This window comes from Netta rufina (genome assembly GCF_964035555.1).
Source record: "Netta rufina genome assembly, chromosome: 3".
NCBI lineage: Eukaryota > Metazoa > Chordata > Aves > Anseriformes > Anatidae > Netta > Netta rufina.
The window spans coordinates 35,284,725-35,299,749 of record NC_140125.1 but is presented as its reverse complement, the minus strand read 5'-3'; the positions used below and the strand labels follow the sequence as shown (position 1 = coordinate 35,299,749).

General features: G+C 41.3%; 1 protein-coding gene across 3 annotated transcripts; it reads right to left on the bottom strand.

Moving 5' to 3' along the window:
* Positions 1–1,775: 1,775 nt before the first annotated feature.
* Positions 1,776–15,012, bottom strand: RNF8 (ring finger protein 8). Of its 3 annotated transcripts, none has more exons than XM_084283747.1 (8): positions 14,933–15,012; positions 13,189–13,317; positions 10,862–11,602; positions 9,606–9,668; positions 7,883–7,972; positions 6,929–7,036; positions 5,780–5,991; positions 1,776–3,882 (listed from the first exon to the last, which is right to left on the bottom strand). In XM_084283747.1, the coding sequence occupies exons 1-8, from the start codon at positions 15,008–15,010 to the stop codon at positions 3,843–3,845; spliced, it is 1,461 nt and encodes a 486-aa protein (XP_084139873.1). In that variant the 5' UTR covers positions 15,011–15,012; the 3' UTR covers positions 1,776–3,842. The 3 variants fall into 3 exon arrangements, with proteins under 3 accessions (XP_084139873.1, XP_084139872.1, XP_084139874.1); XM_084283746.1 differs by having other exon boundaries at positions 5,787–5,991; XM_084283748.1 differs by lacking the exon at positions 14,933–15,012 and adding an exon at positions 13,719–13,811 and having other exon boundaries at positions 5,787–5,991.
* Positions 15,013–15,025: the final 13 nt, after the last annotated feature.

Below are 15,025 nucleotides of genomic sequence, written 5' to 3'. Positions count from 1 at the left end.
TACAGCATTTTTCAATTAAATTCTAAAATAGTTCCCAGTAGGGTAGACACCACCTTTAGAGATTAACAAAGTTTCTGAAAACAAACAAACAAAAAAAAAAATAGTACTTCATGAACTACAGATTTCATAGGTTGTGCGGCTGGGAAAAACTTACTGAAAAACACTCACTCAGATGTGTGCCTGACCTGTTTTTAAGGGCTGAATATTCTGCATCATAAAAGATCTCCCCAAAGTATTGCAGTTTTTTCATTATCTGTATTGCTGAGACATTTAGGTAGAAAAAAATGCTACCAGGACTCTCCTTATAGCAGTTTTAAGTCTGATTACTTTTTGTCCTAGTCACTGTAAGTCTGGAAAAAACAGATTACTCTGTCTTCGAAACAGCTTTTGATGCATTTGGAGACTCATGGCTGCCTCGCCTTTTTTTTTTTTTTTTTCCTTTTTTTTTTTTTTCCCCAGAAAGAGAGGGAGAGCTGGAGTTTCTGAAATCTTTTGCATGGGGCCACTGTTCTTGGCTTTCACATCTTTGTTTCTCCAACTGTTCCAAATGCACTTTGAAGCACAGTCCTTAAGATCAGACAAAGCATTGCTATGGTCTTCCTAGTGCTGAATAGAAATACTCAATGGTACACATGACTTATACTCACTTACGCATTCAGATACATACCTTAGTTAGCAGCAGCAGATTGTCTAATACCTCCCTCATCCCACTCTCTGCAACTGGCCAATTCTGGCCAAATTTTTCAAGTCTGTATTTGACTACAGAAGAGCACAAGTGTAGAATCTTATGCTTGATCATAATGCAGAGGGGAAGAGAAACATCTGCACTTTAAATCCTTTTACCACCAAAAACTCATTTATGAAATATACGAAGTTGTGAACAGATCTTAAAATAGCCTCACCCACGTACCTTTCCACAGCTTGTATGAAGCACTATCAAAAGGTGCCAGAAATTTAAGATAGTTACAGCTTAACTTGTTCTCTATCAAAATGACACTATTTTAGCATGTTTTGTGCCTGACATGGAATAGTGGAATACTCTCATCATTAATCATTTTAGCTTCTATATGCATACCAAAAAAAGTTTATTTCAATGATGAGTGGATGGTGGAAGATATAGAATTCAAACTAAGCTGGCAAGCCTACAATATCTTTCTTACTTTTCCTTCTCTAAAGATAGGCAGATGCATCTATTTTCAGAATTCTAGTGCCTTAGCCATTCTCTGCTAATTCTCTGGTGATTGTAATAATGATCACTCAAAGCATTCTAGTATTCTTTTCATCTTGCTCAATTCATATGGAAATACCTAGTCTGCGTACTGTCTAATGTGTTCTTCCACTGTTCTAGCCAGTAGCCTAGGGTTACAGTTTTGTTCCTTGGTCACCCACCAGTATTTATAAGCTATGTAATTAAAATCAACCTCAGTGAAGGAAAAAAGGAAGTCACACTGAGCTCATTTCATCTTGCTCATTTGATGATTATTATCTTGCTTTCACAAGTAAACAGTATTACTACTTAGCGTCTCTCCTTGGACCTTTACACTCCATGCTGCTATTGGTAACAATGGAAAAGGTTTAGTAGTCCACTTGCGTTTTGGGGCACCTGCTGGTAACAGTTGCAACAGTTTAGTACATCACGTGTATTCTGAGCACCTCCCTTTTCACCAGAATATGAAGAATATTCTCTATATTCTAGTTAAAAGGGGACACACTCAGAAAGCATACCAAAGAACTGCTCTGTTACTAGAAGTACCATCTTTTTCTAGAATATTCATAAACACCAACATAACAAAAATAAATATATTTAGCAAAATGAAACAACCAAAAAAAAAAAAAAAAAAAAAAAAGCAAAGCAACATGGAAGAAATACAGCATACAAGAATTTGCAGTTTGAGGTAACCAGAATATTTTCCTGCTACTCCTCTTCAACAGTAATGCCTGTTCCAAGGTCAGGATATTTCATAAGTGTTTCAGGGAGCCCTCTTCTCTCTGACATTCTAGAGAGCATATATTTAGAAAATAAACTTTCAACAGCCCATATATTTTCTAACATTAAAAGGACAAGAAGAAAATTCAAGATGTAATAGCTTCTTCAAAGGAACAACCTTACATTAAGGCTTTAAGAAAGGTACCTGGCCTACAGATCACATATTTTTCCCCTGTGCTACCATTCAAACCTGCCAGAATGCACTACTTTCTTAGAATAGCATCACCATTCATGCACCTTTTTAATGTTATATTTCTTCAGTGGAAGATATGATTGTACCTACTAAATTACCATTATGATAGCCACTGCTAACACAGGCTTAAAGAGCTGGGATGTCTTTTATCAACTCCTGCATACAACAGTCTTTCAAATAAATTTAAAATAGTCAAACTGCTTAAAGCAATCAAAACATGAAGCAAACAAGGTCATAAAAACGAGACAATCTGGGTTTTCTAACAAAATTCTAAGGTAACTAGGAGAAAGACACATCTCAGGGGTTGCACCGAGGAAGCCTAATGCACAAATGGGTTTATATTTTCCATCTTAAACAAAATAAACATAGAAACAAGAAATACATACAAATAGCCAAAGAAATACTACAGATGAGAAAAGCTTTCTTCATCCTCCTCTCATTGATGTAATGGTAAAAGCTTTCCAACTAAAAGCTAAGTCAAAAGCATACACCTCTGAAAAATTAATTTCATAGACAATTTTGTATTATTTCACATAGGTGATAGGATGAGGCAAGACTTGCTCAGTCTTAGGGACGCATTATCTGCTGTGAGGGCAATACAAGACACAGCTCAACAGCAACGTTTTGTAAACAATTGACCTAAGCACTTCCTTCTGTCTGTGGCTGACTACAGATGCTGCTCTCCTACCCTGACAATGGAACATTTCGCTCATTCAGCTAGCAGTACTTCTGAAGAGGCCAAAATTCCTCTCTGGTACCAACAAGAACTAAATATCTTTTAGAAGTCACTGCTAATAACTTCTGGATATGCTGCTTCAAAATTCTACAACTCCTTATGCAAAAGCCTGAAAGGGAACAAACCAAAGATGCTATATGAAAAGGGCACAAGCTAAGGAATTCTGGAAGATTTAATCTTCTCCATCGCTACCCAACAGAAAATGAGTAACATCATCTGAACAAACAAGCCAGCAGTTTAGCTTATGATGCATGTAAGCACGTAAAGCTGATATGACCCATAACCCACTCTTTGTTAACTTTAGTGCCAGAGAGTCCTAGGATGACTGGAGCTGACAAAAAGTTCAAAAGGAAAACCCACGTTGGCATGTTTTTCCGATATACCTCTCCTGTTAGGTGGTGGGAATGACCAAGTTCTCAAATAGCTTGTGCCATTTCCTCTGCTGGCTGAAGTAAGGGGACCTGGTGTACACATTTAAGACACTCCATTCACTCAGGGAAGAGCAGCAATGCACTCAAACATATATACCACACTAACCAGGAGGTCACAAGTGATCGTGGTAACCTGGGTTTTATGTCAACTATCTAGCGTAACACCAGCTTGCTCTTCCACAATCCAAATTTCGTTTTAGAGATTAAGCTTCTGTACATTCATTTAAAAAATAGAGTCCTTCCAAACGCTGCTACTTTTCAGCTCAGTTATGGCCTCTTCACAGCATCTCTCCTTCCAGATGTCCAATCCATTCATCCAGCAGTAGTAAACCAAATAGCATGAGGTTGGTTCTTGGCAGCACACAGGCAAACCAGTCCAAAGTTAGTGTTTAGATAATGCAGTTGCTTTCACCATGGTAAGAATCCTCCTCAGAGTCTTCACTGTCACAGCTGCTCACCGACAAGATGGGGTAGATGGAAGGAATGACGCTGTTGTCATTGTCCTCGGCTGGGTTCACCAACACCTTCCATTTCTCTGCATTCAAAACAGATACAAAAATTAGCACCAACCACTGCACCCACAGATGTTGCTACATTACTAGTTTTCTTTGAGTCTTATAGCCTCCCACTGTCAGTTTATATTAGATCCTTCAAGCTACAGGGCATAAGTATTTTTCATTTCAACTTTCATTATTAAATAACTATTTTTTTATTTGTTTTCATTTTCCCATATGCCTCTTTCTGTTATAGCACGTGTGAGAAGGAGGCATTCTGCATCCCTTCAGTGGCCCACAATTGGCAGAAGGCAGCAGCTAGCTGTTACAGCACATTGCCAGGTAAGAAAGGAAGAAGCAACAAAACAAGGTAAGGAGCTCTCAGTAAGTAATAGCAGTGAACAGCCATTACTTCTTGAGGGACACTGAAGGCCCCACGAAAACCTCCACGCATTTAAGAGCAGTAAACTGGTGTCCCAGTATAAAGGTTTAATTAGTATAAAGGCTTATGATCTGACAAGGCTTCCCAAATGCTACCCGAATCATTATTTCCATGTTAGCAGATTCCTTCTCAGGATTTCATATTTAATTAGACATATGGCTAATCTGGATAGTAATGTTTCCATCACTGAATAAGATGACCACACAAAGCAATTCTTCCTTTCTCCTGAAGGGTGTCATGGCAAATCTACATGACTTCCTGCAACTGATCATTTTATATAGTTACAGCATCTATCACACGTGAAGGTACGCTACGGGACAATTTTCCACCATATGGAAATGAAGCGTGCTCCAACAAAGGCGACACTTCATTCAATCACTACTCGGTAGCTGATGAGGCACTTCAGTGGTGCTACAGCACACTCTGCAGATGTGCACATAATGCAAGAGTGGTGTCAGCTCTGCAGAGGTGAAAGCAAATCACGAAGCCATGCTGGACAGCCTCCAAGCAGCACAGCACTTCCTGAGAGAATCAGGCTAAGTTGGTGAAACAGGTGGTGATTTCAGGTTAGAATTAACCCTGCTTAGCGATGTCATTCTATGTCACCATGGAGGATCTGAAATATTTTGAAAGCACCTCTCATTATGAAGGACTTCAAAAGGCTCAACACTTTGCAAAAGAAAGGATCATGCACTTATGGCTACAATGGGAAGTCAGGACAATTACTTAAGGGAACACAGCAACAGAAATCCATTAAGGGGCAGCAAGAAAGAAAAGACTTCTATGTTTCAGCACCTAGATACCAGTGTCAAGTGCTCTAGAAATAAAATTGGAAGGGGGCAGCAGAATAGGAATAGTCCTATACTGGAATTTTACCTGCAGCCCTTACTGTCACGCACAGTCTTTCAGCTACAAATAAGACACAAGGTTTTGCATTAAGGCCACAGAGGTAAACTCTGTAAGAATGAGTATGGGAAAGCAGCCGCCATTTCAGCCACGTGCCAACATTCTCTTCGGAGATTCCTGTGGAAGTCTAGCACATGGAAGAGAATTCAGTTTCTTGTGAAGCATTGCTCTCCTGAGTTTCTGCAATGGGGTAGTCAATAGTTTGATCAAAAGGTGCCTGGTAAATTTGTCAAGGCCCACTCTGTGTAGTTTCGCTTTTCTTTAGAGATGTCTTCGAAACAGAACAACCTATCTTATGGTTAAGTCTTGCAGCTGGACTGTGCAATTTGTACTGAAGTCTTTTTCCAAGCTTTTTATTCTGTTCTACTGCGCAATAAAGCTGGTTATGCAACATATCTTAAAATCAGTTCCCCATCTCAAATGTTGCTCATTCTGCCAATAATGAATATTTATCCTCATTCACAATAGGAAGTCATTTTCCAGTATTTCTGCTGCATTCTCTGAGCATCCCCTTAGTATATAGGTGCCAAAGAAAGGTGTAGAAAATAGGTGAAATGAGAGATTGTACTCATCATGCCACATCCACCCACCTCTCACCTTTCCGCTCTCTGATCAGGGACAGGCGATGCTCTTTCATTTCCACGTCCAGGTTTTCTACCATCCTATCAATGCAGTTATCCAGCACCAGAGAGCGCGTCTTTGACTTGATCTCCTGCCTGCAGATCGGGCACTCCACTTTACGTTTTGTCCACTCATTGATACAGTAGGAGCAGAAACTGTGCGCACAGTTCAGAGTGACTGCCTGCGGAATTTAAGGGAAGGATACTTCTCAGGAGGTGCTCGCTCGCACAAGCATTGCAAAATTAAAATAACATCAAGGTCACAAAAATTTTAGATGAACGCTTCTTATAAGGTAAGGGTGGGGAGGAAGCACAAGGGCCCTTCCTTGACCTTTTACAGGGGTCGCACGTAAAATAACATTCCTATGCCAGAGTACAGACAGGTTTTAAGAGTTGGTTAGCGTGTTCACAGTAAATCATAGCAAGTCTGTAGCTACAGCAGAGACAGAGAGAATGAATAAATTTATTTGAAAGGGTCAAATTATGGAAAAAAAACAGGTACTATGAAATAGTAACTTAAATTACTGAAATCAGAAACTGAAATTTTAGCTAGCTCTTAAGTCATTATAAGAAGGCTAGCAGCAGTCTTCCTGTAGTAGAATTGAACGTAAGGCAACTGAAATTCTAGCACAATATGAACAGAAGTTGGTATTTCAGACATAGCAGAGGCAGCAGTCGACATATAAACTTTATTTGATTAAATAAGGCTGGCCAACTTCTCAGAAGTTTTTATCTGAACAATATAAATGATTCAGAACTTGATTAACCCTGCATCCTCCCTTCCTTTACTCACCTCTTCCTGTATCTAACCCTGAAGCTGTCCAATCCTAGTCAACTTAAAGCAAGGTCCACTACAAAATGACTTCTCCAAGCCTGTATGTACGTTAGGATTAAGCATTCATCTCTATGCAGGTAGAGACATTAAGGCTGAACCTGCTGTCCAGCAGAACATTAAGGCAGACAGAATGGGATTCTGGACCAACCCTTACCACAAGTCACCTGTTGGGTCTGTTAAACTGAAGAAGAAAAGAAAAAAAGCTCGACTACTGCTTTAGCAGAGCTAGTGAAAGCTTCTCAACTCTGTTCTCTGCTGGCAAAGCCACACTGGCTTAAACATACCTCAATGAAGTGTTCAGAACAGATTGTGCACTGCAGCTCATTCTCCAACACGTCATTCATCTGATTCAACACTTCCTCTTTTTGGGCTCTCACCTTTTCCTTCTCTTCCTGTCAGAGAAACAAATATGGTCACTTACTAACAAGGTTTTACTCAATATAATATTGGTGGGAAGTGTGTGTGTGTGGGGGGGTGGGAATGTAGTACAGGTAGAAACCCCTTTGTGACATGAGTTTGGCTTAAGTTAACAGAATGATTCTTTTGATGCCTGAGCCAAAAACCCAACAGACAAAATACCTCAAATGTTAAAAAAATAAATGTGAGAATGTAAAACAGTTACTTGCATTTTTGTTTTGTTTGCAGTTAATTAGGCTCCTACCTGTTCCATCTTCTAAAAACAACAGAAATTCTTCCAGCTGAAGCTATACATTAAACAACAGTTGCAAAGATGCCCAAAATAAACAGAAACAAAGCCAGCAGCCAGAGGTATGAAACATCATAATATCTATAGGTAAGACACAGCACAGGATCCCTTAATTATCTTCCACTCATCTCCTTGTGACATGGGCAGAAAGAAACATGGCTTATCACATGAATTATTAAAATGTCACGTTTCGGTCCTACACCCCTTGTAGGATGGCAGGAACACACTGCAGTTTTACTTAAACTGAAACGTTTAACTGAAAAATGAAGCACCCACTTCTTTTTTTCCTTAAATGAAGGACGGAATGGGTCTACTTCTCCTGCACACCACATAATTCAAGTGCCCTGTTTTCTGTGTGACTGGGAAAGATCTGGTAATGACTCTTCAATAGTACTTTACGAACAAGGCAGAGTATCTTCCCATGCACCCTCCACATATAAGAGACGACACAGTCAAGGCAAACATTAAATAAACCATTTCTGCTGCTGCAGCATCTCGTTTCGCTTATGGAAAGCTCAATTTTATTCCTTACCTTGGTTTCTTCCAGTTCTTTATTCTTGGCTCGAATTATCTCTTCGAAATCTTTTTTATTACGGCTCAGTTCTTCCATCAAAGCGTGATGCTGTAATGACACCATCCCAGAAATAAAACCGTCATTATAAACTACCCTATTAAATATACATGGCTTTAATCACGAGGTTCAGCATACTCATTTCTCCTGTCTTCTCCTAGAAGAGCAAACGTGCCTATATGAGCTGGGGCATTAAGTTAAGGCAGTTTACACAGAACCATAGAACAGCTTGGGTTAGAAGGACCTTGTTCCAACCCCCCTGCCATGGGCAGGGACACCTCCCACCACACCAGGTTGCCCAAAGCCCCATCCAGCCCAGCCTTGAGCAGTTCCAGGGATGGGGCATCCACAGCTTCTCCGGGCAGCCTGTGCCAGTGCCTCACCACCCTCTGAGTGAAGAATTTCCCCCTAACTTTAACCTAAATCTCCCCTCTTTTAGTTTAAAACCATTCCTCCTTGTCCTATCGCTATCTGTCCAAGCATAAAGTTTCTCTCCACTTCTCATAAGACCCCTACCGACCTCCACCTGGACACAGAGCCAGTGACCACCACTCTCCGGGTGCAACCTTCAAGCCAACTCCTTATCCACTGAATGGTCCACCCATCAAATCCATATCTCCCCAATTTGGAGATCAGGATGTCATGTAAAACTGTGTCAAAGGCCCTACAGAAGCCCAGGCAGATACATCAGTCGGTCTTCCTCTATCAACTGACGCAGCCACCATCACAGAAGGCCAAGTTTGCCATCTGAAGCTGTCTCAGATCACCTCCTAGTCTTGCTTGTGCCTTGACATTGCTTCCAGGAAGATCCGTTCCATTATCTTTCCAGGCACAGAGGTGAGGCTCACTGGTTTGTAATTCCCTGGCTCCTCCTTTCTACCCATTTTAAAAATGGGAGTGATGTTTCCCTTTTTCCAGTCACCAGGGACTTCACCCGACTGCCACAAACTTCAAACTGGAAGGTGCTGTCAGTCATTTATGACCTTCCTGGTGTCATAGCACCTCTCATCCCCTCTCCCAGGTTACTCTTTTTCTGTGTACCATGAGTCAACTCCCTCTTTGCAGTGACACAAACGACATGTAAACTCCTGCAGTTTTACAAAATAGAAGCAAGCAGCACTGGACAAGATATATATACACATGCCATGCAATCATGAATGAAGAGAGAAAGGCTTAAAGTGAACAGCAAATGAGCTCATGCTGTTCACAATAAAACTCACCGTAGAACACAGAAGTAAAAATGAAAATTTGACAGTAGATGGCACGTAAGAGGCATTGCCAGTGCCACTACAGAATGATCCTGCCCACCAGACAGCAGGATAGGAACTTCTCTGATTTTTTTTTTCTTCTAGTTAAAACTGTCAAAGCAGCTTTCCCAGAACAGGTACCCAGCAGAAAGACCTCACAAAACAGCCCACCAACTTATGGAACAAATTCAACGAATTCATTACAGCTACTGAATGCTTTCAATGAGCACACTCATGTGTTATCAGCTGGCAAACAGCTACTCCCAAGAAGGGAAGCCTGTCACTTACTAACAGCAAATTGCTCTGTAGAAGATGCAGACCACCTGATCTGCACTTGAGCCACAGTCCTAGTCTTCCACCAAGAGGCCACAGCAATAAGAAAGATTTAAATGTATGAGTTACACAGCAAAACCTAACTTAGACTTGTAACTACTTGCCTCTTGCAGGACCTGGGTCAGCTGCTCCTTCAGATTCTCTTCTCCGTGTTGCCACTTTACTCCCTGAGATAAAACAAAAAGACATTTTTGCTGGAAGGAAAATACTGGGGGAAGTAAGAAATACTCAAAGAAAGCATGGGAATAAAAATGACTCTTTCGCACATTCCCTTAGAGAATATACTGAAAGAAACAGCACTGATTTTAGGTGAAAGCTGAGAAGGCTCACTCTCGTGCTTCATAAGCACTACTGAAATTAGAGCTACCATTTACTGCGAAGAGTTAAAATGAAGGTATCATTTACAGTTACATACTTGGAACTCCTCCATGTTATTCCAGATCCAAAGGCACTGGAATGTTCACAGAAGCCAAGAGGTCAGCAACAGCTTAAACATGAGAAAAAGCTGCACCTCTATCTCTGAATGCATTTAGAGAGGTTAGACATATCTACAGCTTCAGCTGAACTGCTCTTTGTGCCTAAGCACACAGCTTCAGACCTCCTGTATTTCTATTACAGATGTTCCTCCTTTAGCAGCAGACTTTAAAGAAAGTAACTGATAAATTATGAAAGTAACCCCAGATGAATTCCTACTTCCTTTAAACCAGATTTCAAGTAAACACAAACAGAAAGGTAGGCGTGTAGCTTCTTAGCTTAAAAAAAAGTTATCAGCACACACATACTCCTTGAAGGAACTTGCAGTTCCAATAAAGGTTTTTTTGTTTTGTTTGTAAGTAAGAAAAACATCCCCTTCCTCAAACTCTGAATTAAGAGGTAAAGGAATATGATAAAGCTCTTGGAAAGGGAATAGATTTCCCATGTGAATTTAGCATTGATTCTGAAACAGCCATATACCAGAGAAATTCCCTCTTAAGGTGAATAATTTTCAACTTGTCCTCCTTGTAGCCACAGATGAGGCAGAGATTTTTGATTTTGTATTTAAAAAAAAAGTTTGTTTTTAAATTAAAAAAAAGCTTTTTTAACCTGCTGTTGGTTTTTTTGTTTGTTTGTTTGTTTTTAATTTCGCATCTTTTCCGTTTGTAACCCAATCCTTTGTCTCTCACGTTCTTTTGGTACACATTCCTAATAGTAAAATACTTCTGTAACAGTTTACACTGGATTAATTGTTTGGAACCTTGTTTCTGTTGCTATTTTTGTATTGTTCAAGATCTTTTGTGTAGTGCAAGATCAAGATCAGTGTCATATTAGGCGTTCTACAAAACCCAAAGCACTCAGACCAAAAAGATCACCGCCATCATACCTCTAGATTCTGCTGCTCTTTGGAGAATGTCTTCTCCAGCTCTTCCATCTGCTGTTGATGCTGCTCTTGTTCTGTGCACAGCTGCTCCTGCAATTCCTGCAGCTCCTGTTCCATTGCTAGGATTGACTTCTGAGCAGCCTTCCTGCGCTTTTGCTTTGCGTTCAGAACTGCTGTCTGTTTATCCTGCACTTTCACTTTTAACTCCTTTATATCTCCTAGAGTTTTCCTCAGCTTTTCCAGGCCACTCCACGACTGAGAAAGAACAGAGCCCTTCTGGTCCTTTGGTGCGACAGACACAGCTTTCTCGGCTTGCACAGGACTGCTACGCACTGGACCACCGTCCTCCTCACTTGAGCCAGGAGAAGGCAGCTCGACATCCATCTTCTCTGCCAACTCCTTTACCTCTTCTACCCTTCCACATGGTTTCCCCAAAGGTTCACTGTCACAGGACACTCTGTCTCTTTTGGATCTGGAATTTGAAGGGCCTTCTGATCCAGATGTCTCTGATTCCTCCAAACTAAATTTACGTTTAGTTCTTGAACTCTTAGCTTTCCCCAGGTCATTCCTTTGGGCTAAATAGGGTCTGATTTTCTCCCACTCCTCTTTAATTACTTCATACTCATATTCGGCAGTCTCTCTGTTTTCCAAAGGCACTCCCAACTGGATACGGTCTCCTTCAGTGATAGGATAGGTCTTTGAAGGATCCAGGCGCTGTTTATTAAGCCACACTCCATTCAGACTCTGCAAACGAACAAAGAATCGGCAAGATTCAATATGCAAGGTTCAACATACAAAGCCATCTGCAAGTTATTTCTGGCAACTGTAAACATATCCAGTCTTTGCAGTACTGCAATAGAAACGAGCTAACTCTTGAAATAAGCATTGCAACGTCCAATTTATTGCCTCAGTGTCCTGTTTATTACGGTTACTGTGTTATAATATTTACCTTGTATTATTACTACATTACAAATTTTTACTTACAAGCACTAAGAACAATACTAATATATGTACTTGTGCAGACAGAAAAGAATGAAGCCAAAGGGAAAGAAACTACCCAAGAGCTTCAGAGGTGATACAAACTATCTAACAGAAAAGATTCCGCAACACTGGAAAGTCCTATGTTCTTGTTGATGTAACTATTTTTGACAATGAATGATACCTGAAATCCAAGAAGAAACTAGAAAGTAAAAATGAGCATAGCTTGCACTGCTGAATGCAAGGGGGAAAAAAAAAAAAAAGAAGAAAAAAAAAACAGTTCTCCATACATAAAAGATGAATATAAACAAGAGGGAAAATTGTCTTCGAGAGCTGATGTTCCCATCGGGAGTTTTTTTTTCTGCTTGTTTGTTTCTTTCTTTAATTAGGCACTAGCTCCAAAAATGGTTTTGAAAGACAGAGAAACTGAACTGTGCTCAAGATGAACTGCAGAATCATTAGGAACTGAGATATCCCAGGGATTGAATAAAACAACTTGACAAAATGGTAGCAGTGATAACACAGAAGGCGTTAATAGTTGATCTGCCACTGATGTTTTCAATCATACAAACACTAAGTTCTAAAGATGATACAGTTACTGCAATAGAGTTTTGTTTAAGAGTAGTATAATTTCAGTGGTAGCCACTCTATTTCTTTCTGCAGTATCTGTCATTGACCCAAACATCCTTCAAGTCTGTATGACGTATTGAAAACTTGTTGTTCTACATTAAGTTGCAGATTCTGCATTTTTCAGCATGAATGAGAAAGAGCAAAGATCACATTTCAGAAGAGATCGCTACTGAAGTCAAAGTGAGACCTAACAAAAGACTGCTCTCAACACTTTATTCTGTGTTCTAATCAGCTGAGGAGGAGTTTAGCAGCAATGCATTTGATGATCACACAAAATATGATTTTTTCCAACAGCAGATTTTCATTGTAGCTTATTATAATAAAAGCAATTTTGTCACTGCAATGAAGAACATCAGTTTACCATTTTATTAGCTACACAAGAACGTTACCTTTCTGAATGCTGCCAAAAATCATAGTTGTTTCTTTTCTTTTCCTTTAAAAAACAGCAACACAAAACAGGTTCACAGACAGCAAAGTGGCTGTGTGGGACTGTAATTGTCTGAAAAATGCTATACCAAGAGACAAGCCTACATACACAAAGCACTAAGGTCTGCATCCCAACTGCAGCAGACTGAAGCTTCCTTCTACAACAGGTAAGACATGCTCCCATGGACCATCCATCACACTTATATTATAGTCAAAGACCATACATTGTTCGAACCCAAACAGGGCATTGTTTATAGGCAAAGTGAAAGTACAAGGTCTTTGGTCAGCCTCTGTACCTTGTTATCCTTGACAGTCCACTGCCCTTCTGCATTTTGCTGGAAAACACAGTGGTTACGAGAGATCATCAAGGGACAGGTTTTTGACACCAGCTGGTACGTGAGATCTAATCCTCGGCCGATAGTCACCTAAGAATAAAGTCATTGAAATTAAAATCAGCAGCAACATGGTAAATTCAGATCATATGGTTTCAGTTTAAGTACAGCACAAATCTATCTGGATTAGCATCTTATAGGCATTTCCCAAGAATTTAGGATAATGTTGGGTGGTGGTTTTTTGCATATAAATTTAAGAGTAATTAGAAAATGGAAGCCTATGCAAAAATTTGAAGCAGTCTCTTTCTCTCATGTTGACAAAAATTTGATTGCTCTTAAGCAGGTTACAGCCTTGGTTTCATGGAAATTTTCCTCAGCAGTAAAGCTGCTCTAAGCAGCTCTCACTCCATCCATACCCCACCTTATTCATGACCTAACTGAACAATACTTCTTCAAACCAGTACAATCGTATGGACCTCAAGGTTATTTCTTACCCTCTTCTTCAGCTAGCAGCACCTGTTCAACTCTCTGTAACCAGGAAAGACACGGGAAAAAAGGGCCCAGAAAACTGGCATCGAAAAAATGCATATGTAATTGTTGCCTTAAAGCATGGTACTTTTGTAAATCACACAATCATCTCAAGGCCCAGAAACTACACTACATGCAGTTCATAGCCAGCAGTGAAAGTGATCTTAATAACCCGATTAGAACCCAACAGCATCTTCTGAAAGGAGATATAATTTAATGGTACAGTTTCACAGTATCTTATTAAATCTGATCTATTTGCAGGCTGCCATTTAAAGCACGGCTCTGTTCTCCCTCTCTCCACTGCCTGCTTTGCATGATCTGATTATTGCACTCATTTCTATTATTCATCTGCACGCTGCACAAGTTTTCAGCCAGCTTGCCATGGAGTTGGACAACCATGTGGCTCCAATGCAACAAGAGCACGTAGCCAAAGAAGCAGGCCAAAACACCTTTTGGCAGAAGCCCACAAGTTAAACCAGATGCACTGGTTTCACTGGTCTAAAAGTGCACTCTTTATACCTCAAGTGAAGGCTGCAATCTCGACTCACTGGCATCACGCCTTCCACCTTCTATGACGGCAAGGCGTTGTGCTGCAGGAAGGCCCATTCCCTGCACATTACCTGAGCGGGTCTCGTCCAAGAGAGGCAGTGACACCGTGACACCAGGCGGGCAACAAGCAGAGCCAGCTCAGCCAAGTGTCCCCACTCAACTAACCGAGTCCCCACGGGTACCCTAATTCAGGTCCATAGCTGAGCACACCTGCACAACGCCTGGCTCCAGAGCAATAAAGATAGAGCAATAAAGCTGTGCACTTGCTCTAAGAGCTTCCTAGAGGTAAAAGGGGCTCTAAGAGGGGTTCCCTTCGCAAGGCAGAGCCCAAAGGTGCCCGGTGCAGCACGGACCCACAGCATTGATGCGGGTGGTGGGTGTTTGTGCAGCTCCCCCTCCACAGCCGGCTCGCTGGCAGAGCTGCAGGGCAAGGGTGCAAGGACCCCCCTGGGCTTCCCAATTAGAAAAACACCAACACCTGAAGAGAGCAACGAGAGCCATAACAAACCGACCCCAACACCCCCCCCACCACGCCACCAGCCCCCTAGAATCCCCCCCCCAAACCCCATTTCCCCCCCCGTTTCCCACCACCGGCACCCCGGGGCTGCTTGCGGGCTTCCCCCCGGCTGACCTGCGTGCCGGCCTCCAGCAGCAGCCACCCGCCGCTGGCCCCCAGCCGCCTGAGGCACCATGCCCGCCGCGCCGCCATGCCTCCTCCTCCTCC

What these genes read in the sequence shown, in the direction of transcription:
- RNF8 (XM_084283746.1), bottom strand. Translation starts at nt 15,010, where the DNA reads ATGGCGGCGCGGCGGGCATGGTGCCTCAGGCGGCTGGGGGCCAGCGGC. An exon ending in TGACCCAGGTCCTGCAAGAG is followed by an intron (nt 7,973 to 9,605) that starts GCAAGTAGTTAC and finishes GTGTCATTACAG; the next exon opens with CATCACGCTTTGATGGAAGA. An exon ending in CCTGATCAGAGAGCGGAAAG is followed by an intron (nt 3,883 to 5,786) that starts GTGAGAGGTGGG and finishes TTTTGAATGCAG; the next exon opens with AGAAATGGAAGGTGTTGGTG.